The sequence below is a fragment of the Drosophila albomicans genome, chromosome 2L (genome assembly GCF_009650485.2).
Source record: "Drosophila albomicans strain 15112-1751.03 chromosome 2L, ASM965048v2, whole genome shotgun sequence".
Taxonomy (NCBI): domain Eukaryota; kingdom Metazoa; phylum Arthropoda; class Insecta; order Diptera; family Drosophilidae; genus Drosophila; species Drosophila albomicans.
The window spans coordinates 23503377-23525982 of record NC_047628.2 but is presented as its reverse complement, the minus strand read 5'-3'; the positions used below and the strand labels follow the sequence as shown (position 1 = coordinate 23525982).

General features: G+C 39.4%; 3 protein-coding genes and 1 long non-coding RNA gene across 8 annotated transcripts in view; 2 read left to right on the top strand and 2 right to left on the bottom strand.

Moving 5' to 3' along the window:
• The first annotated feature begins 1773 nt into the window (after window positions 1-1773).
• LOC117563766 (serendipity locus protein H-1) lies at window positions 1774-4649 on the top strand. The gene is made up of 4 exons (XM_034242273.2): window positions 1774-1901; window positions 1964-2731; window positions 2839-3862; window positions 3918-4649. Exons 1-4 carry the CDS (start codon window positions 1860-1862, stop codon window positions 4400-4402), a joined length of 2319 nt encoding a protein of 772 aa, XP_034098164.1. The 5' UTR covers window positions 1774-1859; the 3' UTR covers window positions 4403-4649.
• An 819-nt stretch (window positions 4650-5468) lies between these two features.
• LOC117563765 (probable serine/threonine-protein kinase ndrD) lies at window positions 5469-12540 on the bottom strand. 3 transcript variants are annotated; one of them, XM_034242271.2, is made up of 4 exons: window positions 12414-12540; window positions 8843-8930; window positions 8165-8613; window positions 5469-8065 (listed from the first exon to the last, which is right to left on the bottom strand). In XM_034242271.2, the coding sequence occupies exons 2-4, from the start codon at window positions 8850-8852 to the stop codon at window positions 7370-7372; spliced, it is 1155 nt and encodes a 384-aa protein (XP_034098162.2). In that variant the 5' UTR covers window positions 8853-8930; window positions 12414-12540; the 3' UTR covers window positions 5469-7369. The 3 variants fall into 3 exon arrangements, with proteins under 3 accessions (XP_034098162.2, XP_034098161.2, XP_034098160.2); XM_034242270.2 differs by lacking the exon at window positions 12414-12540 and adding an exon at window positions 11560-11792; XM_034242269.2 differs by lacking the exon at window positions 12414-12540 and adding an exon at window positions 9034-10220.
• Window positions 9045-22606, top strand: part of LOC117563881 (uncharacterized) — a 26149-nt gene continuing 12587 nt past the window's right edge. The window contains exons 1-2 of one of the 3 annotated variants that reach the window (XR_007954635.1): window positions 9045-9117; window positions 18824-18960. This is a non-coding gene — a long non-coding RNA (uncharacterized LOC117563881). Of the gene's footprint in view, window positions 9118-16076; window positions 16388-17800; window positions 17939-18823; window positions 18961-22606 lie in introns of those variants that run through there. The other 2 variants (XR_007954634.1, XR_004571717.2) reach the window with 2 other exon arrangements.
• Window positions 13097-22606, bottom strand: part of LOC117563879 (sialin) — a 15379-nt gene continuing 5869 nt past the window's right edge. The window contains exons 3-8 of the mRNA XM_034242438.2: window positions 15506-15577; window positions 14956-15435; window positions 14521-14891; window positions 14322-14454; window positions 14019-14260; window positions 13097-13953 (exon numbers count right to left, since the gene is read on the bottom strand). Coding sequence (XP_034098329.1) covers window positions 13774-13953; window positions 14019-14260; window positions 14322-14454; window positions 14521-14891; window positions 14956-15435; window positions 15506-15577 — 1478 coding nt within the window. The 3' untranslated portion in view covers window positions 13097-13773. The remainder of the gene's footprint in view (window positions 13954-14018; window positions 14261-14321; window positions 14455-14520; window positions 14892-14955; window positions 15436-15505; window positions 15578-22606) is intronic.

The window sequence follows — 22606 nt, the reverse complement described above, 5'->3', positions numbered from 1 at the left end:
TATTTGTAAGCATTTTATTTATTTATATTAAATTGAATCGAGCTAAACCAAAAACAAACGGAATTGCCAACAAACACCTTTCCCAAAAAAATAAAAATGTGGGCAGCAAAGAAAGCAAAGCAAAATAAACAAACTGCAGAATGGGAAATGGAAAAGTGGAAAAGAGGAAATACTGCGAGCTGGTCAAGAGATCAGCTTGCGATCAGGTAGCAATGAGAGCTGAGGGCGTTCACCATATTCCGCCGCCAAGGCAGTAAAATCTATTTGCATTCGGCTAATGAAAAAATAATATTTGTGCGCTTCAAAATATCGGAAAAATATATATGAATATAAAGACCAAACAACAAAAGCAATAATCAATAAAAACAAATTCAAAACAGCGACAAAAACATCTGCGAATTTGTTTGGATTAAAGTATTAAGCAAAAGGTGTATGCAAGTAGATACAACCAATAAAGAAATGCTCATAAAAAATGGGGAAAATAAAAGAAAGTGAATGACTAAGAGATACCCTTTCTCAGGGAGCTCAAGAGCGGATCCAACCAATTGGTGGCCACATAAAACTGAAGCACAAACATAACAATAAACATTCTAATTTACATGCATTTACAAATTAACACTTCATATATTTAACACGCTCAAGTGGCAGCCACCGCAGATGATGATCCGTCCCCCCTTGCTCTCTGCATCTCGAGTGAGCCCAAGAACAAAAAATTGTCGGAACTCCATATGGTTGCAAACAGGAAGCTAATCCTGCGCTGTGATATATCAACATATTTATGGTAAATGGATCAGAGGGCTTAGCGCACAAATTGTGCGCTCAGAGAGACGAGACAGTCAGCAAGTCTCAGTGGTTGCCATATGTTGCACGATATTTTGGGGGGCAAGGGGCACGCAGAGAGGAATTGAGAGCAGCCTGAACTGAACTGAACTGGTCGCAATAAAATTTTATGTACTTTTATTCTTCTCTCTGACACTTTATGTGATGGCTGGCGGCTGTTTTATATTTGGCATAAGTCTTTTAATGTTTAATAAACAATTATTAGACAATATATTTTGTGTGGCTTTTGGTAAATCTTTTGATCTGCCTTTCGCCTGCATTACACAGTGTGGATATAAAAATAAATAAACCACACGGCGAGACAACATCTTTTTTCTCTTTTCTTTTTGTTTAGATGAACATTTGTAGCTTCTACTTAGTAGTGTTGTTGTGCCAAGCAATTACGCACCAAATTCATACGAATCATAACAATAACAGATCCAAATCCATCATTGCCACCACAGTGCCGAGGCGGTAACACCTTAAAGATGCCGTTCGAATGTGTTTGACATGCAATTCCGGGCAACAATTGAAGTGGAGATTGTATATGCAAGTCGCAATCGCTTTGATCTGCATTAAGTTGATGCTGCTGATGACTGAGGCATGACTCTTGCATTAATTACAAGCATCATAAATGCTATTGTCCCAGCGAAACGTTTTCTCGCTCACATTTAACTACAGAACTAAATATATTTTGAAAAATGTTTGCCTACGTTTGCCACACAAAACATTTGAATTTAGCGCCATGGAAAAGTGCTGCCCATAAATGTTTAGCGAGTCTTACTGAAACTTATCGATAATACAAAATGGTCGATTTCGACTTCACGCTTCGCGCGACGATAGTCTTTTGCATAAAGTGTGACCAAGTTACTAATTTAATATGTGATTATAGTAGTTTTCATCATGAGGAAACTTATTTTCTGAAATCCCACTTTTGGTCAGCCTGAACAGCTGTAGGAATTTCTGCAATTTAGATTTGTACTTGTCGAGTTCAAAGTTGATCTTTTATTTTTAATGAATTTTTGTGTGAAACGAACAAAATGGAGCGCAAAGAAGTGGATACACAACAGTTCATCGATCACGTAAGTGAATGGCTATATTAATTCACCAAATTCAATTGTATTTCATATGTTTATCCATTCAGACGCTGCTGGCGACAGAGTTGATGCACAACAACTTTATGATGGATTTAATGGACCAATCTGGAGTCTTTCCCAAAGCCGAAGGTCCTAGAAATCTAAGCACAACCAACAGCAGCACAGGAACTGGCAACGTGGGAGTCGATTATGTGGAAAAGCATCACACGCTGACTCCGCCAGAGCTTAATTTTCACAATTCCATCTTCCAATTTGTGAACAAACATGTTGTGGATGAACCAAATGCAACAAACTCGAATGATGTACCCGCTTCAAGTGAGGAACGCACACGCAACAGCAACAACTATCCAAAGGAAACGGATGTGGAGTTTCTAACGCTCAACGATGTGGTGCCCCAACAAGGCTCCCAACCAACCTTCCCAGCGCTAGCCATAGAGCCTACTGTGCCCATTGATGTGGCATGTCCGGCACTGCAAGACGATGAACTGCTCTATGCGCACAGTGTGTCCACGACAAATGCCCGCAAAGTGTTACCACACAAGAAGCGCATTTCGCGTAAGCTCAAGGGTTCGTTGGGTGGCATAGAAATGGAACTGGAGCAGCACAAGCATCAGCATCAGGTGCCAGTGGTGGCCCCATACAGTTGTGAGATCTGTGGCTATGCTGTACACACACAAATTGAATTCTATGCGCATCTCAAGGAGCACTACGACCCTACCAGCATAGATCAACCCCAACAGCAACATCAACAGCAGCAACAACAGCAGCAGCAAAAGGAGCCACTGGACATGTGCGGACTTTCAGCAGAAGATAAGGTAGGACCAACCATTGTAATTTTTGTTTTTCCAATTAGCAATTCAATGATTACTCTTACTGAATAAGAATGTATGAGGAAAACACTTACCTTACTCTCACTTTGCAGTTGCAACAGGAGCAGGAGAAGCTGGATCAAGTATTCCACGATGTCCAGCTGAATTTTGACAACTTTCACAATATTAGCCATGTGGATGACGATGTAGTGGATGACGTGGGCGTCAATATGGTCATACATTCAGATGCCTTGTCCCTGCATAAAGCTGACGATAAATTGACCCCCAACGTTGGCTCCACAAATCCATCTACATCCAATGATGTGGCCAATGTGGTGGACGATGTGGAATTCAGCGATACCGAGGATATGTTGGAGGGCATACGCAATGTGGTGGATAAAGTATCCATTGAAGACACTTGTGACGAACTGGTCGATCTGGAGCTGACCTCAAGTGGCATGCGTGCGCCTTGGTTTAACAATAATTTCTCCGACATTGCATTCTCCGGCTTGCTGCTGCCTGGTGAGCCACCGCCACCCACGACACCGCCGCTATTGAAGTCCACCGAAATCGAAAATGAGCAAATGGCATTACATTTTCAACAACATCCGCCAGCAGAGCAACCAACAACGCAGCAGCAAGAACATCACCAATCCAAGCTGGATATGTGCCACAAAAAACACTACATTGAGACAACGCAGGCAAATGAGGTCGGCGAGCTGGGCAAAGAGCATGAGCTGCCGGTGCGAACTCCTACGCCCACCGCTACTGGATCGACCATTGAGCAGCTGCAACGTTCGCCTCTGATAATCAACGATTCGTTCAAACTGGAAGAGTGCAATGCGGACCCAACAGACAGCATGCCATCTTCGCCAGCTGCCTCAGTGATTGATGATAGTGCTGAGTTGTATATGCTGGACATGGAGGAGGCCGGCAAGCAGCCGGGCGATAACGACAATGGTGAAGGAAGTGAACTTAAGCGCAAGTTTCGTTGTGCCAAATGTTCACGGGATTTCAACTCGTACAATGCGCTTAAGTATCATCAGTTTACACATACGAAGGAGCGAGCTTTTGTCTGCATTACCTGCGATCGCGCCTTCTACACTCAAGGCGCCTTGAAGGCACACGCCAGGACGCGTAAGTCACAATAGCATTGTTTAAAGCATTGGTTAATCTGTTGCCCTCTTTGCAGATTCCGGTTTGAAGCCATACAAGTGCGAGCAATGCGACACGAGGTTCCGCCAGTGGGGCGATCTCAAGTATCACACGGACTCGAAGCACAGCAAACTCAAGCCGCACATGTGTGAATTCTGCGGCAAGAATTTCTCGCGTAAATACTCGCTGGTAGTGCATCGAAGGATACACACTTGTGAGCGTAATTATGCCTGCCAGTATTGCGAGAAAACGTTTCGGGCCAGCTCCTATTTGGTAGCCCATGTTAAGATACACACTGGTGAGAAGCCATATGCTTGCACCATTTGCGATAAGAAGTTCCGCGTAAATGGCGATCTGAAGCGGCATGCTCGCATCCACGAACCTGGCAGAGGAGCAAAACTTACGCGTGGCACGAGCAAAAAATTGAAGCAAATAGAAGATGAGGACGATGATGAAATGAATTTGAATAACAAGTCTGATGCCGTTTGCGGCGACAATGAGCAGGAAATTTTGGGCTTATAGCCATGTGCCAAGGTTTCTACAAAATAATAGTATTAAACTATTTGTATATATATAGATATAGTATATAAAGAATGCCTGTAATTGATATGTACATACATCAGCCCCTTGAAACGTCGTTGAAGTACGAACTGACCACACTGTGTAGATTAGTAATTGTTTATATGTAAGTGTTTTAAGCATAAAAGTAACGAATAAAATTTTAAATATGTAAAACGCCATCGATTTCCACTCTGCCGATAGACGATAACATCTACATTGCGACTAGTTTATCGTCAGTTGCTAAATTGGAATGGGATATTTAAAAATGTTTAAAATGTTTTTGCTTTCTATTGCAGAGCATTTCTTTATTATTTTCATTTTCTTTGTTTTGGTTGTTTTTTTTTTCGTTTTGTTTTTCTTTTTATAATTCTTTCATTCTTTTTGCACTTGTACCGTTCATCGTCTTAATTCTTAAGGTTTCATTTTTTCATCCATCTTTTTAATGAGTAATATATATATATTTAGATATATATATATATATATATATATATTAAATATATATCATAAATATTAATGTAACTATGTACAACACAAGTGGCGTGGGCGCTGTCTGCAGGCCCAAACCGTAATGAAATCTTTGTATTTGTTTACAACTTAACTGGTTTTTCATCATTTCTTTCTTTTCATTATTTTTTAGTTTTGTGTCTCAAAAATATTCAACATAAATTTCCTTTTTGAAGATGCCTCCTGTTTTTTTTTCTTTCTTTTTTTTGTGTGCTTTACCGTTTTTTGTAGCCTTTCTATGGCCTTTTTCACAATTTATCTTTCACTTTGCAACTTAAAATCTAGAACCTAGTAGTGGTTTCCACACTTGCTCTCTAACATACGCTCAGTCCATGATATCTTCCGTTCTCCATTTATAATAATATATATGTATATATAATATAATTTCTTTTTCTTATCATTTTGTTTGTTTCGTTAATTAATTTTTGTTTAAAAATGATGAAAACTGCATGCCTAGTACCTTGCACTTCCCTTCTCTCCTCCAGCTAGCTCTCGACTACTTGCCTGATCATTGATGGATATAGTTTTTGTTTTTCTTGTTTGTTTTGTTTTTAGTTTCGTTGGTGGTGTGGATTATGCTGTCTTGGTAGGTTGTGGTGTACTGTGGTGTGGTGTGGTTAATGTGTGTGTGTGTGTTGAATCTGTGTCATAATGTTTGGTTGGGTATGGTTATTGAAAATATGGATTACGAAATTCTTCAACTACTTTTGGAGTTAACAGAAATCTTGTTGTTTGCTTCTCACATTAAATATGATTTAAAATTAGCATTACTTTGAATATCGTTTATAATATATATACTTAAAAATGTATGTTGCCTGTTTTGCTTGCTATGGTTGCACACAATTACGGTTTTTATTTTATTTTTACTTTTTTGTTGCTTTTCTTTTGGTTTCTCATATCGACTGGTTGCTTTTTCTTCTTTCTTTTTTGTTTCATTTTTTTTTTAATTTAATATGGGCTTATTATTGGTTGTTTTGGTTTTTTTTTTTTTATTTTTATTTTGTTTTTGTTTACTTAAGTTTGACAAAGAAAAATGAATTCTGTTTTACTAATACACATAATATGCGCCTGCAATTGTTTTGTCCAATTTTGTTTTATTTTGTTGCGTTTATTGTTCCATCATCAATCTCATCAATCATATAGTAAATAAAGGATCAGATCTTTCATTTAATACATACACATATGAATTGTTTTAACTGATGGCAGCATTTTGGTTTTTTTTTTCGTTCGTCGTTTCTATAATTTTTCTTTAGTTTGTGGATAAATTTAAAGATTGTTTATACATATAATAAACTGGTTGTCGTTTTTTTTTTCTCTTTCAACTGCCCAACTTAGGTTAATTCTTGTTGTATTTGCTTGCTTACAAAAGTTTATGTTGGTTTTTGGTTTTTAATTTTATTTACTATTGTTTGCTTCACATTGTTGCCTGTTGCTATTTTGTTGTTTGTTGTGTTTGTCCCCAGTGTTTGCTACGCTATTTCCTTCCATATCTTGCTGCTCCCACTAACCGCTCACATTTCGCTTATTCTCTCCTCAATATTATTATTTTTTGCTTTGCACATTACACAATTTATAGAAATATAATTTTGCTCTTTAAAGTTTTCGAGTCTTCGTTCTACATCACACCACATTTTGTTATTTCTGTTTTTTTTATTTTTTAATTTTTTTTTCAATTTTTTTTTAATATTTAATTTTAAGTTTCTTTTGCTTGCATGTTTGACGATTAAAAAAATTAAAACATTCGCTAACAACGTAGCCCTATGCCAATTTTCAAAAAGATTTTGGTTTCCATTTCAATTTGGGTTTCGGTTTCGGCTTTTTTCTGTGTTTTATGGTTTTCTTTTTTTTCTCTGTCAACGCACACAAATTCATTATTTACAATTCTGTAGTTACTACATACATTTATCCATATACATACATATATCTAAACATCGCTTCTGTTTATGCTGTCAAACTTGTCATGGTTTCTGTTTTTCTTTTCCATTTTTTTTTTTTATTTTTTGGTTTAAAATTGTGAAAAAATAGCTGCTTCTATTGTTAGTTGTTGCTTTTGTTGTTAGCGTATTTTCTGTTTAAAATTTCTCAATTATTTTTTAGCTTTACATAATTTGATTTGATGATATCTTTTGTTGCTGTTTTATGTTTATTGTATGCCTGTGTTTGAGTCGTTTTTATGCCTGACGATCGACCGTCATGAAGTCCCGTCATGCAGTTTGATCGTGTAGTGTGCGCCTAATTGTGAGGCCAGTGTTGTTCAACACTGGTTGCTTAGGTACTCTTTCTTTCGTCTCTCTACCTCTGTCTCTCTATTTATGCTCTCTTACAGTTTGCAGTATTGTTGTTGTTGATGTTGTTTTGTTGTTGTTTGTATAAAAAGTCTTTGATTTGCCTTTTCCGTTTCATTCGCTGTTAGCGCGCTCTGCATTAGAGACTCACCTGCTGCATCTTATCAAAATCTAAACACGGCCGATGCGGTCGCTGCAGTCTCTGTGTAGCGGCAGCGGCAACGGCAACGGCAGCATTCGCTGTTTCACCTATAGCTCCTGCAACAGCTCCTCCAGCTCCAGCTCCTCCTGCTCCAGCAGTTCCAGCTGCTCCTCCAGCAACATTGTTGCTGGGTCGACGACGCGGCGAGATGGCGCAATGAAATAATTTCGCGGGCGGACTAACCGAACGCACCTCCATGTCCAATCCTGTGGTGGAGGCCGGACTACTTCTAGAGCTATTGTAATGGAAACTATACTTGGGCTGCGGCTGATAAATGTGATGCGAACTGTTGCTCATCTTTAAGCTGCTGCTGCATGCCTTAATAACACTCGGCTCGTTCTCGTTGCTTCCTCCTCCTCCTGCCGCTCCAAGTTTGGGGCATTTGTTGCTGCTGCTGTTGTTGTTGCTGCTATTGTTACTGTTGCTATTGTTGCTGCCGTTGCCGTCACCGTTCTCCTCATTTACACTATTATCACATAATTTAATATTTTCGATGCCACATCTGGCCTCCGATAATATCAGTGGCGTTGTGGAGCGGAACATCATATGGCTACGATTTGGCTTAAATGCCTCCAATGGCGGCGATGTACGAAAATTCACGGGCGTCAATATCGGCTCCAACGAGTTGCGCAACTGTGAACAACCGAATCACATCATTATCATCAAGTTTAAATTGCTTACTAATCACCATCACTAATTAATCTGTACTTGGATACTTTGTTCATTACTCACCTCATCATCCGAGCTGTGGGCCAAAGAACGCTTTCGATTCTCAACCATTAGCGTTGAGCTGGAACGCTTTGAGTTCGCTGATGTTGTGGCGCGCTGCTCATCGTATGGCGCCTCCGTATCCAGCGATGAGGTGCATCCCCGGTTCGATAGACGCGATGCACACGACGACGAAGATGCCACTGTGCCACCGCCACCGCTGGTGGTTGCTGTTGTGGTTGTATGCGCCGCAGCGGCAGCAGCAGCTGCTTCGGCCGCAGCCACGGCTGAGGGCCCATTAATCACCTCGAGCTCCTCCTCAGAACTGTGTTGATCGTACATGAGATGGGCGCAGGATGAGGACGACGACGTTTGATGGTGACACATCATTGCAGCAGCAGCAGTGGCAGAAGACTCGGATGAGCATGCAGTATCGGTTGTAGGTGAGTTTGCATCCGTCCAGGAACTCAAACCTGTTTCGAGGATACACAAATAAAATGGTATTTAATATTTGCAAAAACTATTTAGTTTGAAAGCTTTTAAGACATGGTTATCGATTTCGATATCATAGCCTTCAGGTATGACAGGGAAATAAAAAAAATGCTCATTTGTAAATTTATTATTATCGATTTGAGATCGTTTCTTTGGTGCGACAACAATGCAAAACAAAATGGCTGCTCAAAAGGTCGAGGCGTTACTTACTAGTTTCCATATCCACGTCTAAGTGACGTTTGTTTTCCACATCGAGAAGTTCACCATCAGATTCGGTACCAGAGTCATTCGATTCACGCTGCAAACAAAAATAAAAAACAAATCGAAAGTGTTGTGTTATTACAATTACCGTATTTTATTGATATTGCGACTACACTTAGTGTAATTTTGTTTAGTGCTACCTTTTTACGCAGAAAATTTTTCGATGCCTTTAATGAATTCTCGCGACTTTTGTGCCTGACAAACTTTATCATGATTTTGTTGCTGTGTGTGCTTTATTTTTTTCCTTTATTTATATGTATTACACATTCCACACGCAGACACACATTCGCACAAGCACACACGTTCGTGTTTACGCGACGCTGCACCCACAACACAGAAAAACTTACTACGACGACGGCGACGACGTCGACGGAGACGGTGACTGCGAACGCGACGGCGACTGCGACGTCCCCGTCAAGCCACCCGTTTCGTGTATGGGTGTTTTTGGATGTCCGTGGGGTCCTCTTGCTCTCGCTTTCGCACTTGCACACGTTTCTCTACTACTATTACTACATGCTAGTACAAATTTTTGCCTTTACGGTTTCTATTTATTCGCCAGCCAGCAGCCATCGGTGTGTGTGTATTTTTGTTTGTTATTTTTTGCTTTACTTTTGCTTCCTGATTTACGCGAGAGAGCGAGCTCCAGTGCGCGCTCAGTCTATTCTTAAGCGCCCTCTCTCACCGACACACACACACTTGCAATGTATTTCTCTTTTGCACTGTTGCCGCCTACGCACGCCTGTATGGCGCGTGTAAGCGCCGTTTCCTTTTTGTGCAATAATTTCAATCACGTTTCATGCGCGGCGTTTTCTTGTTGTAATCTGCACCCTACGCCACCAACACCAACAACAACAATAAGAATGCTGCTTTCGTCGTTGAATCCGAACACCGAAAAGCCGAACCGCCGAGAGCCGAACACACACAACTGAACCGAGTGAGCGCGCACCTTTCGCCGTAACTTATACAGCACGAAATTATCGATTTTCAGTCTCGTCGTCGTCCGTCGTATTGCGGAAGCAAAAAAAGTTCTGCCTCAACAGGACCCCACGGCCAGACAGGAGCAGCATTAGCAGCAGCAGCAAATGTTAGAATAAGTAGTAGGTGCTTTATATTTTTTGCATAGAGTAGTAAATGTTTTTAATATTTGCCGTATGTCTATGTATTTTATAACCCGGGTTAATCACGAAAAACTTTTTGCAAAACTGCAATTGCACTTGGGGGCTGCACTGCAATGCTTTACTTGCTCTCTGTGTGTGGCAGACTTTTCGGCTCGCCGACTTATTACTACTATGTACGTATTACTATCATCACCCGTCACCGGCTAGCGCTGCGCTCAAACTGAAAAATTATGGCCAAAAAATCTCTGCGCTGGCGCTGGAGCTCTGCGACTACTGCTTCTGCTGTCTACTGTTGTTGTTGTTGCTGTTCTCTCACTTGCAGTTTCTGTACGTGTGTGCATGCGTGTATGTGTGTGGGAGCTTTTTGCACTGGTTGACTGACTGGCTGGGCTGGTCTGGACTGTGTGTGAATAGTGGGCGCGCGAAGGGCGGCATGTTGGTGAGGGGAGGGTACAGTAGACTAGGGGCCAAACATGCGCGCACAACTCGTGCCGATGATTCGTGTGCCTTCGACGAGGCTTCGGGATTTTTCGGTAGAAATGCAGCGTGCTGCCCGCGTCGTAGTACATAGTATTTTGTATGGGCAGAAGAAGCAGCACGAACAGCAGCAGCGCTAGTAATGGACGCCGACAGCCAGCAGTGCAAGCAATGCAACAAAAAAAGAGGAAAAAATACCAAAGCGTGCGAAAGTCGTTGCGTTATTGATATGAAAAATGTATTCAGAAAAATGTGTGGAAACATGACATAGAAAACAGAGATACGTCTCGAAATATGGTTAGCAAGTTTGTCTGGTTTGTGTGTGCAAAATTGAATGCAAGTTGAAAGTATTGCTGCCAGTTTCAATCACATTCAATTTGCTTTCAATTTACGCGGAAAATACTACGACGACAACTACGTGCCCCACAAGCACAAACATACACATCCACTCACACGTACACAGAAGAACGGGGAGAACACGACGACAGTAAAACGTAAACGACTTTGCAGCGTTGTTTTATCCGGAGCAGACCTCCTCTCTCTTTCTCTTTCGCTGTCGCTCTCTTCTCCTCCACAGCGTCGTCCACGTTGACGTCGTCTGACTATCGATTCCGCATTGATGTAGCTGTTGTAGTTGCGTCGCTGTTGGCAGCGCTAAGTACTTTTGTTCCATTCATACTACACATACACACACATAGCCACATGCATAAGTGCATTTGCACAGAGCCTCACGCAGAGAGTAAGCGAGAGCGCCAGCAACTGAAGTATGTACATACGTGTAAGTATATTTGTTTGTATGTGTGTGCTTATGCATACAGTTTGTGGTGTGGGTGTTTTGGCTGTGGGGGGCCAGCAGAAGGAAGAAGCAGCAGCACAAGCAGCGACTGCGTGCTGCAGCCTTGTTGGTTTCAGGTCTAAATTTAGCACTTTGGCTTGCAACTTCGCAAGGATTTCTTTTACATTTTTTTTCGTTTTGCAACTGCACACATACACACACATACACTTTTGCATTTGAATGCGTGCTGCACGCGAAAATCGTTTTTAACAATGTATCATAATTTTACAACTTACTTGGAGTCACAATTTTCCTTTTTTAAACAATTATGCAAAATGTGAACGCGAACATTGAGCTACCGTGTTGTTTCTTGTTTTTCCTTGCTGCTGCTGAGTGTGATGGTGAGGTGGTGAGAGGGGGAAATCAACAAAATGAACGGAATCCTCTTGTGTGACGCCAGAGCAAAATGGGAATCAAAAACTATATGATCCGGACTCTGGGCAACAAAACAGCAGCAGTGAGTGTCGAACGATGAATGGGGCTGCTGCTTTGTAGTACAATTCACCAGCAGTGGACGACGGCAGCGACGACAACGACGTCGGCAGCAGCAGTAGCAGCGGCGGCAGGCGCAGGTTGGGGTGGTGTTTGTTGTTGGAGCACGCGACGCGTTTTTGGAGAATTGACAAAACAAGCGCAAGCGATAGAGAGACACACTACGCTCACAAACACACAGGCAATGAGAGAACGTGCCATACACACTCGTGCACACGTATACGTATTGTATGTATTTGCCTGTGTGCGTGTGAAATTGTTGCTGTTGTAAGCGCTTTTACGCCAACTACAAAATCCACAACGCTTTAGACCTGGGATGCTGGCGTGCTGCTTTTCTCTCCCGACTCTCTCTCTCTCTCTCTCTCTCTCTGTCGCTTGTGTTTGTTGTTTGTGCGTGGCTTGCATAAATGGCAACCCAATAAACATTTAAGTAGACGCCTAATGCAATTAACTTTTCAATGTCAAGTCGCGACGCGCTTTGGCGCTTTGCTGCGCTGCTTGCTGCACCCACACACGACACTCAAACAACAATACAGACAGCGTGGCTTTCTATTACATTTTACTACACACTTTCCCGGCTCTCCCCCATCAAACTTACATGTTTTAGTAGTCGCAGGTTTTAGTTTTTGTTTTTTAGAGGCACGTCATCCCTTCATCGTTGGTAATTTTTGCTATCGGCTTGCGATGATTTGCTTTCCAGTCGGCTTGAATTTGTGGTCTGATATGTAGATGATTGTTGTTCAAAACGACAAAACAAGAGGCGGCAAATGGCAGTAGTGTGGGTGAGAAAGAGAGGGGCCGTCAAACCAGCTGAGCGACCATCAAAGAACCCAGAGACCGAGAGAGAATCGTATAGAAATTATGACGTCACTAATGACCCTGTCATTCGCACTGTGCAGCTTGATCAAGAGGCAGGCATTTGTAGCATTGAGCTTTTGACCGCAAATCAAATTTAAAAAGAAACTGAAGAGAACAAAAAATTATAGTACAAGAAATTTGTATTAATTATTGCAAATGCATTACATTAAAATTACAATTACAATTCCTATTGAGCCGGCTTGCTTTTTTGAAGCAATCAATTTAATATTTAAAGCCAAATTAACAAATGCTAAAAGAAAAAGCGTAAAGAATTTACGATTGTTACTTGCGTTTTAAAGCTTTTAGAAAAATTCAAAAGTTGCGCCGCATTCACGCTTATCGATAATATTTGTCGTGAGCATATTCCAGCGATAATCGAAAGCTCGCTGCAAGTAAAAAAATCGATACCGCTAGATTCAAATATTTTTTTCTTGTCAGTGTTAAACTTTATTATGAATTTAGAAAAGAATCTATAAATAAATTGCATAAATAATGAAGTATACAAGAGTTATTATACTTAACTAAGCTATGCATTTATATATTTAGCTAATACGAGTACATAGGGATGTATTAAGAGGCTACTTAATAACAGAACATTTCGTGCACAAAAATCTATCCCTTTTCATTTTGTACAAACATTAACATTCGATTCGATTTCTGTGCACTTCATGGACATAGAGACATAATCAATATACTAAGCTATATACATAAAATTATTAATATATTATAAAGGCGGCTCTCGATAGCATAAAATAACTTGCTACATGGCCACACTTTTAGAATTAAACATTCATAAAGTAAATATTACTTATCCGAGGCTAAATAGTCGTTCATCATTATTGGGTATACAGATGTAGAAACTTTACAACTTTTGCTAAAACTAATGTCTTCTATTATGTATGTATGTGTGTGTGTTGCAAGTTTTTACGAATGAAATGGAAATATTATTTAAAGTATCAGAGTTAGAGCCGGTACTTTAAAAACAAAATCTCAAAATGTGCAGTAGAAACTAATATAACTTGTGCGGATGTGGTGGGTTTTTTGTCTGTTGTCAACTAATATTGAATTGAGTTTTGAAACTTCCGCAACGAACGCCAAAATTACTTCTCAGTCTTGAGAGGCATGCCCTCCTCCTGTGCGACATCGCCGATCTTCTTGCGCTCTGGCGGATTGTTCCACGCCTGCAGTTCACCGGTGCCAAGAAGCACAAAGACAACGGCAGCCGATATGTAGGTGGTCGCCAGAATCGCGAAGACAATCTGCCATTGATGGAACGTTTGCTATGTGACAAGAAAACAAATTTTATAATACAAATTGTGAAGGATGTTTAGAGCTCGGCACTTACGTTGTGGAAGGTCAAGACACCGACCATCCAGGTGGACAAGAAGCCGCCAAACGAGGACAGCGAATTGGCCATGCCAAAGATGGTGCCACTGAAGTTGGGTGCAATGTCCAGACCATTGCCCAGATAGCCGGCAGTGACAGCGCCATGGGCGAACAAGGCCAGCGTGAAGAGCGTCACCGACCAGGTGGGATCCATGCCCAGAAACACTTGAGCAGTCATCAGCAGACCAGGCGTAACCAAAGCTATAAAAATACATCAGTAATTAGAAGTGTTTCAAGGGCATCATCGGTAAAGTTAACTTACCGAAACTGGTGAAGAGTTTGCGGGTTGCTGTGGTGCTCAGAGTGCCCTTGTGACGCAGATGATCGGCCAGATAGGAGGAAGCTACAGCCATCACATACTTGCCCAGATAAGGCAACGACGAGAACAAACCATTCTGAAAAATGTGCACAAAGCAGTTAGTTGAAATATTTCAACTGAATAGATGATTCGTTGAACTCACCTTCTTGATGTCAAAGTGCAGCATCTTGGACATGAACGTGGGCAGCTGATTGATGACCGTGAAGAAGCCAAACACCGACAGACCGTGTGTGACGATGATGGCCCAAACGGCAGGCGAACAGAGCAGGTCAGACCAAGGCACATAGCTGGGACGCTTCTTGGATGTGGATGTGCCAATGGCTTCCTCAATTTCACGACGCTCCTCGGCGGAAATGCGTGGATGGGTGGCTGGAGTTTCATAGACAAACGAGAACCAGCACAGCGACCACAACAGTCCAATGCCACCGGTCAAATAAAAGACACTAGCCCAGCCGGCAACCGAGATGAGATAGCCACAAACGGGCATTGTGATGGCAGCACCCAGCGAAGAAGCTACAAGAGAAATCCAATTATTAATTGCTGTGAAAAGTGGAGGAGAAGAATTCAATTCACTTACCCATCATGTTGGACATGAACTTGGAGCGATCCATTGGTGGAATCCAGACAGCGGCAACGGGATGAATGGCCGGCCAGGTGGCGCCCAACATGAAGCCAAGTGCCACACGGACCACAATCAATGCAACATAGTTGAGATGCGCCGCCAGCGGCGTCACCAATGTCAGCAAGCTGGCCCACAACATGGAATGTCCAAAGACGCGAACTCCACCAATCAATTCAGCGAGACGACCGCCAGGCAACTCGGTGAGCACATAGCCCCAGAAGAAGGAACCCAGCACAAAGTTGGTCTGATATTCATCCCAGTTGAAGCGCTCCTCAAGCACTTCCACGCCATCGGTGGATGTGTTGTTGATGTTAATGTTGCTGCTGGCTAAGCTGCTGGTGTCCGTGAGATTCCCCGTCAGCGTATTGTTGCCACTGGCAGTTGTGTTTGTTTCAGTGGGCACGACCATGTCCACAATGGCAATTGTCAGATTTACTGCAAGTTGCAAGATACAATTAGAGAAGAGTTCGCTGAATTGATTGTTAGCAAAAGATTGTTAACTTACCTCTCAGTGCATAGTTCAGCATGAAGCCGAGCATGGTCAGCAGATTGAGTACTTGGCGACATGAGAGCATGTCTGCAAATAAGACAAAGAAAAATATAATAAGATTAGATTCAAGAAATTGGGTACAAAAGCAAAAATGAATTACTTTATGATTTACTTTAAATTGCAACAGTTTTTGCTTAAATATCTGATCAATTTATAAATTATATTCCCTGTTCCTTTCCTCCTCTTCCTTTTCTTTTTATTATTATTTTGTATCCCAATTTACTAGACTTTTCTGACGTTGTCGAAAATGTGCGAAATATTTATCTATTCAAAAACTGCACTCTAATCATTATTATAATTGTCATTATATGGCGATATAATGATGACATGTGAAATACTTTAATTTAGCTTAATTAAGAATCGTTGAAATTTATTTTAACTAATGCTAAATGCTGATACTAATTTGCGAGACGTCTGGCGCGATTATCAAAAAGAAGAAGATGATCTTGCTCACATGTTCTAATTGTTATCAAAATGTGAATAATGAATTAATTTAAAGATCGTGAGCGGACATCTAAAAGCGCGCGTGTGGAATATTCCTAGAGCTGTAGTAATCATTCGATGACTATATTTTGTGATCTAGGATCGGAAGTTCGCATTTAGCACTAAAACAATAAATAATAAACAACCAAAAACCAAAAACCGAAATCGTAACCGCTTGAAACCAATTCGCAATAAAGTGCGGAACCGGATTGTCAACCCAATTGAGAGAAAAGCAACAAACTGATAACTTAACCAATAACTAATCAAAGCGAAACGCATTCGCATTATTGGATATTTGTTGTAAAAACTGATGTAATACGTTGTTTTTATTACACGGCGCTCAAGTGAGATAAGGTGTATTTATTATCGTTTATTAATGATGCGATAAAAGCCATTAACTGAACAACTTAACTGTCAATATTTGACCTCAATAATGCGCCACATTAATTTGATTTGAGAATCATTTTGGGTGCAGCAGCAGCAGTTGCTATTAAATTACAAGATTGTCCACCAAAAAGAACTTAAGTCGATAATAACTTCTTCATTATGATCATCTTCTTCATCAGTTCGGTTAGTTACTAAAGTGCCAAAGTGCATCAACCGCAAGCAAAAGATACTTTAATAAAAAAAAAGTAAAGCGTTGCATTAATTTTGGCATGCCATTGAACCTTTGTCGTGGTGCCAACTTCAACTTCAACTTCAATTTGCGACATTTGCGCGTGTGCATAAATTTGTATAAGCTGGCTCTCTGATTAAAGCTGCTTTTAGCCTGCATTCAACTCGAAGCTTCTCTTTTGTGAACTGCAGTCAGCGGTTGAGAAAGCTGCTTACTTATAAAAATCCATTCGTATAGCAAGTTGTTGTTGGATTCGGCTTATCAAGACCAGAAATGTAGATAATCGTCTGCTTAGTCTAGCGACAGTCTAGCTGGTGACACGCCCACCTGTGGAATACCCGTTAATACCCCTCTGAGAAGGAGGGGGCGACGAGGGAGCGACAGTTTAGTGTTGAATGCTAATGACATGCTAAGACGGCGAACAGACCTGTCTAAGATATCCCATCATCAGAAACAACAATTTGCACTTGGTATTCAAATAAGCGCAGCAACAAAAAATAAAACTGGCCCAATCCCAATTCTAATTTCAATTCCCAGACAACAACGAACTGTCCGTTGACCGCCTAGCGGTAGTTTCTTATCCTAAGCAAACCAGTAAAACGTGCACGAATTTACGTTTTGAAATAAATTTCAAAAATACATAATAAGTATCACATTTTTAATGTTTCAAAATTGCAACCTGTTTTTATATATATATTTAATCTCTATGTTTCTAGACGTTCCTGATTCAATCTTGTCTTTGTTTTTGGGAGGGAGTAAATATAAATATTTAAAATGGAGTCAGGTTTTAATTGGCATTGCATGCATTGTCATTGCTCGTAGAGTTAATACGTCATGGAAAACTTTGGATTATTTGGCACGACAAATCCGAGATCGATAATTTCTGCCATATAAATAATTCACAAAAAATGCCACTTTAAATCAATGCTAAACGAACGTGTGCCTCCACATGATTAGACTTTTGATAAGAACTTTCGACTCACATGCAGGCAGGCAAATGATGTTATTTATAGCAATCTGTTTTTTGCGCTGATTTACAAGATCTATAAATAACATACAGGTTAAGTACTACACAAAGTCTAGACTCATCACAGGAAATAACCCAATTAAATGTGGAATTTCAACTCAAAAATTCAATGATAAGAACACAGACGGTGTTGTAAAACGAATCTGTTTGCCAATGAACAGTGTTGCAATACGATGAAGTGTGCTGCCAACTTCAAATACGTGGACTGCCAATCAACTAGTTTCGACTTCATTATCAATTCAATTCAAATTCAAATACTAAAGTAATTTTATTGCAATTTAATATTCTTATTCTTTTGTTGTTTACGAGTATATTGAAACCTCTCGAGCTCATCACGTTAACTTGAACTTCTCCACTGTATCTGTATCTGTGCATTTGTATTTTGTATTTGATCCAAGGGTACACTGACTGCTTTTGCTTTGACTCATCCCAGAAATGTTTACGCTTTCCAAGAATTCTCAAAGTTGTCCGCCTTTGAGCAAGTTTTTTGCTTTTGTTTTATTTTTTTGATTAATTGTCGCTCGAAACGCTTTTATGTTTTTTCAAAACAACAGCCATATACCGGTCAGAACTAACATTTTTTGCGCCTTACATATTCGAAAACAAATTGTTTGAAGGCTGAACCATGTGGTTTATAAAAAAATAAAAAAAAAATATAACGAATTACAATAAAAAAATCCCCGCGGTTAGCAAACTTTCTGCTTAAGAAATGAGATGTCTCGCGATTAATTAAAAATTCAACATTTACACAATAAATTATTATTTTTTGCACAGTCGTAAACAAAATATAGAAATGCACTTTAGCATTTATTGGCTTTCGATTTTAAGTTTATTATTTTTGTTTTTTTTTTTTTTTAGCCAGACGAATATTGAAACAATTTAATTTGCGCTTCTGAGCAAATAATTAAACAAGTTTTCAATCTTAAGTAACCGAAAACTTGGGCTCACCGAGCATAAAACGTCCATAAAAATGTTTAAAAATAGCAACCTCACAAAAAAGCAAAGCTCATTAAAAAGCGGCAAAAGTTCGAAGAAGAAAACAAAAACAACAAAAAGTATTGAAGCAGATGATGAAGTTGTTGGAGAAGAAACAATGTTTTGGGGGCAAACGTGATACTAAAATTATTTTTTTTATGCTAATTTTCAGACACCAGACCCAGCAGCATGTGAATCGGAATCTGGAATTGGATTTGGAATTGCCAACGAAATCTCGGTGTCTTTAAATCTACATCTGCGAATCGAGTTTCGAGTTAGGATTTGAGTCATTTTACTTTTTTTTCTGAGGTGAGTTCGTTGATTTCTGATAAGAATTTACATATGTAAATATGAGTGCAAGATTTGCACTTTTGTTTGTTATTGCATTGCACTTGTTGTTTGACCGAGGGAAAAAGTGTAAAGTAATTAAGAAAATTTAAATTGAATATGTATTTGAAAAGACGTATTTCCGGCAGCTTGTTTTTGTTGCCGTTTTTCTGTTTGCTTAATATATTTGACTTGACGTACAAAACATCTTGAAATGCGCTGTACAGAAATTAACAAATTTTCGAAGGTAGTTCAACTTTTTAAGTGCAAATGTTGCAAACGAATGAAAAAGCTTAAAGAATATGATTGTTGATTAGTTATATTATTGTGATTTAAATGTTTTTTATTCAATTAACTGCAGGGTATCTCAAAGTCGTAGCACTTTCAAATATGTGAGCACATTTAATGCCACTTTTACAATTGCTCGTCTATTTTTAGTCACTCGCTGCTTCTGTGTCGGGCCGTTACACCCGACAACAAATGCGAGCAGATAAATTATTATCTGAAATATACATGTTAGTTGTTCGCTGAATATTTAACAATACTTTTAGGTACGTTTCCTGACCTTCAAAATGCCAAATGCGTTACGTAGGATGCTTTTAGCAGGTTAATATACTCTTTTATACTATTTGCATTTATGTGTCGTCTCCTCGACCGACTCTTTGTTGTTCCAAATATGTTATATACGTATGTAGAAACGTGTGGCATATATCCAAAGGCCATGTGATCTGTGATTTTCCTCTAGAATCAGTTTTGTCCCCCATCGACGTCATACGCTTTGGTATTCTTTCGATTTGACCACTTGCCAATAATTTTGCTATCTATGTATTTATGCTTGTGCGTCGAAGGCGCGCCCAAAAAATACAAAAAATCATGAGTCTATTTTCCAGATATATATAACACCTACATAGTGGGATGGTTTCTAGAAATATGTATCTATGTATCTGTTTGTTGTATGTAGTTTACAAGTCAATTGCGGTGTGGGTTTTGTTTGCACTCGAGTCAGTCTGAATAACTACAATGTATACGTATATCCGACAAAAAGATTGCCGTCAATCGATGGCATTGTGTGAGCTTGCCTTCCAGCTACAATTATTAGCTTGTCAGAAGTCGGTAACATTTCTAGATACATTTCCTGTGTTGCCAACTGTTTTCCAATGCACATTTTTACGGAACTGGCCTTGTTTTGCATTCATTGTTGTTGTGTGATTTTTATAATTATTGCTACTTATATAACTGGTTTTTGTTATAATTCAATTTATGTTTGACAACAATAGAGAAAGATTTCATTCATATCAATGGAATCCGCATAACAATGGCAATCACAGCTCCTCTCTTATCACATTCACTTCAATTCAAGCGAATGAAATGAATGCTGAATGGGTGTCTGACTGAAGTCTCAAGCTGCATTTTGTTGCGCCTCTTCAACATTGTCCTAGTTTCCTGCGGGCAATTTCCATGACGTTCGAATCGTGGAAAACTTTTTGCAACTTGCTGAGATTGCAGATTCACAATTGCCAATTGGCATTGGGGATTGGGATTGAGAATCTGTCTCGCGATTGGGGGACACTTTGTGTTGTGCTGCACTTGTTGCGCTTTAGTACAAAGTGCAACAAGGAAAATTCTGCTGATGGCGTCGTCGTTGATTACAACAATGATACGGACGGAGACAAGCTCAATTTACATATATTGCGGCTGATAAGCTGCATTTGTCTAGTAAATCAGCTGATCATGAAATTCCCTCTAAGTTTATAATAATTAACAACTCATCATTAAGTCGGCAAATTGTAAGCAAGTCTATGCCACGCGCTGTTTAAATTTTGTTTGTTTATTTGTTATTATAAGTAAATAATTGCAAGGGGCTCGTCCACGAGTTGAACTCACTCACATTTACAGCGTGTGAGTCGGGTAATTTAAAACACATCTGTACACACATAAACATTTTTTTAATTGTTCATCATTTTCATAGCGAGAGATTTTATATTTTTTCCACTTGACAATAAGTAAATAAAAATATATTTATTTTTAGTATAGAAACCCATAAAAAAAGAATGGCAAAACAGATTCTACGACCAAATTTAATTGCACTACTCATAGTAACAGCGCTCAAAAATCAATGAAATTCGGACTGAGATGAACTCGATTGTACCCTGTAATATCTCATTTATATTACGTTATTCCACCAGCTACCTATAAGGTAGAAGAGTATTATAACTTTACACCTAAATAGAGCTATAATGGCATTCTGGTATATTTAAGTACTAAATGGTATATTTAGAATGCAGTACTATATCAATATACCAATTTCCGACCCAATAAAGTAGATGTCTATAATGACAATCTGGTATATTTTAGTAATGTATAGTATATTTAGAATGCAGTACTATATTAATATACCAAATATGCAAGTAGAAGGCAAAAGGAGGAATCTTTGACACAATAAAGTAGATATATCTATAATGACAATCCGGTATATCTAAGTAATCGCTGGTATATTTAGAATGTAGTACTATATCAATATACCGATTATAGCATTCGGTCTTTTTAGTATTTTTGCGGTATAGTAAATTGGTATTTTTAAGAATAATACCACACTGTTTTGCTCTTTTTCAAAATGGGTCAAGAGTATCTTACAGTCGAGCACACTCTCACTTCTCACTTGTTTTCAGCTGTCTCGTTGGACGAGCCCATTTCGAGGGTATTCTAATAATGCCAATGCTCTGGTCTAAGGCCAGACAGGGGGCCCGCCAAGCTATACTAGATTTTTCTAGTCCCCCCGCAATGGGGAGGGAGAACTTGGCTTATCGGACTCAGCTCAGCTCAGACAGCGATTGACATCGAATTTCGAATGGGTTCAAAGTCGCGGCATGCGCGTCTTCATTATGTTACTATATATTCTAGTTTAAAGTTGATGTGATTTGATTAAATTAAACGATCATTGGACGCAGGCATTCTTGAACTTTCAGTTTTCGTGTTGTTATTGTTGTGTGTTATTTTAATGCGCAGTGTTTTTTGTTGTCTATAGTAATTGCGTTCAACAAAAGTGTGCCATGGAGCGGAAATAACTAACATGAAATTATGAGCACACAAATCGCTGTCTTATCGTGTCTGTGTTGCTGACAGGTTTTCGACATCGATTTACGTTGTAATTATGAGTTCATTTATTGCACAGCAACCGCAGCAAATTTAATAAAAATAACTACTTGAAGTCGAAGACAATAACGTGCTCAATTGGGTAAACAACTTCAAGTTCCAAGAAATTAATTAACGTCAATTTAAAACAAAAAAAAAACACATACGAGTATTTTTTTTCTATCTCTCTTTCTGTGTCTCACTCGACGTGCTTAAAACGCATACATCAAACATACAAACTTGAGTTAATTAATGCATATTAAAAAATCATAAGTGAGAAAAAAAAGTCCCCCCACTACAATTGTCATTAAACAATGCACGAGGCGCTTATAAAGTTATTAATAAGCGAGGCAATTGAATTCAAGTAAATTGGTTGTAAGTAAAAGTATTACTCACACTTTCTATTGTTTTAATCAGCACATAAACTTCAACGTTTTTAATGAATGGGCATTGAAATATCTTTCAAGAAATAAGATCTTATCGATTTTCTGGTTAT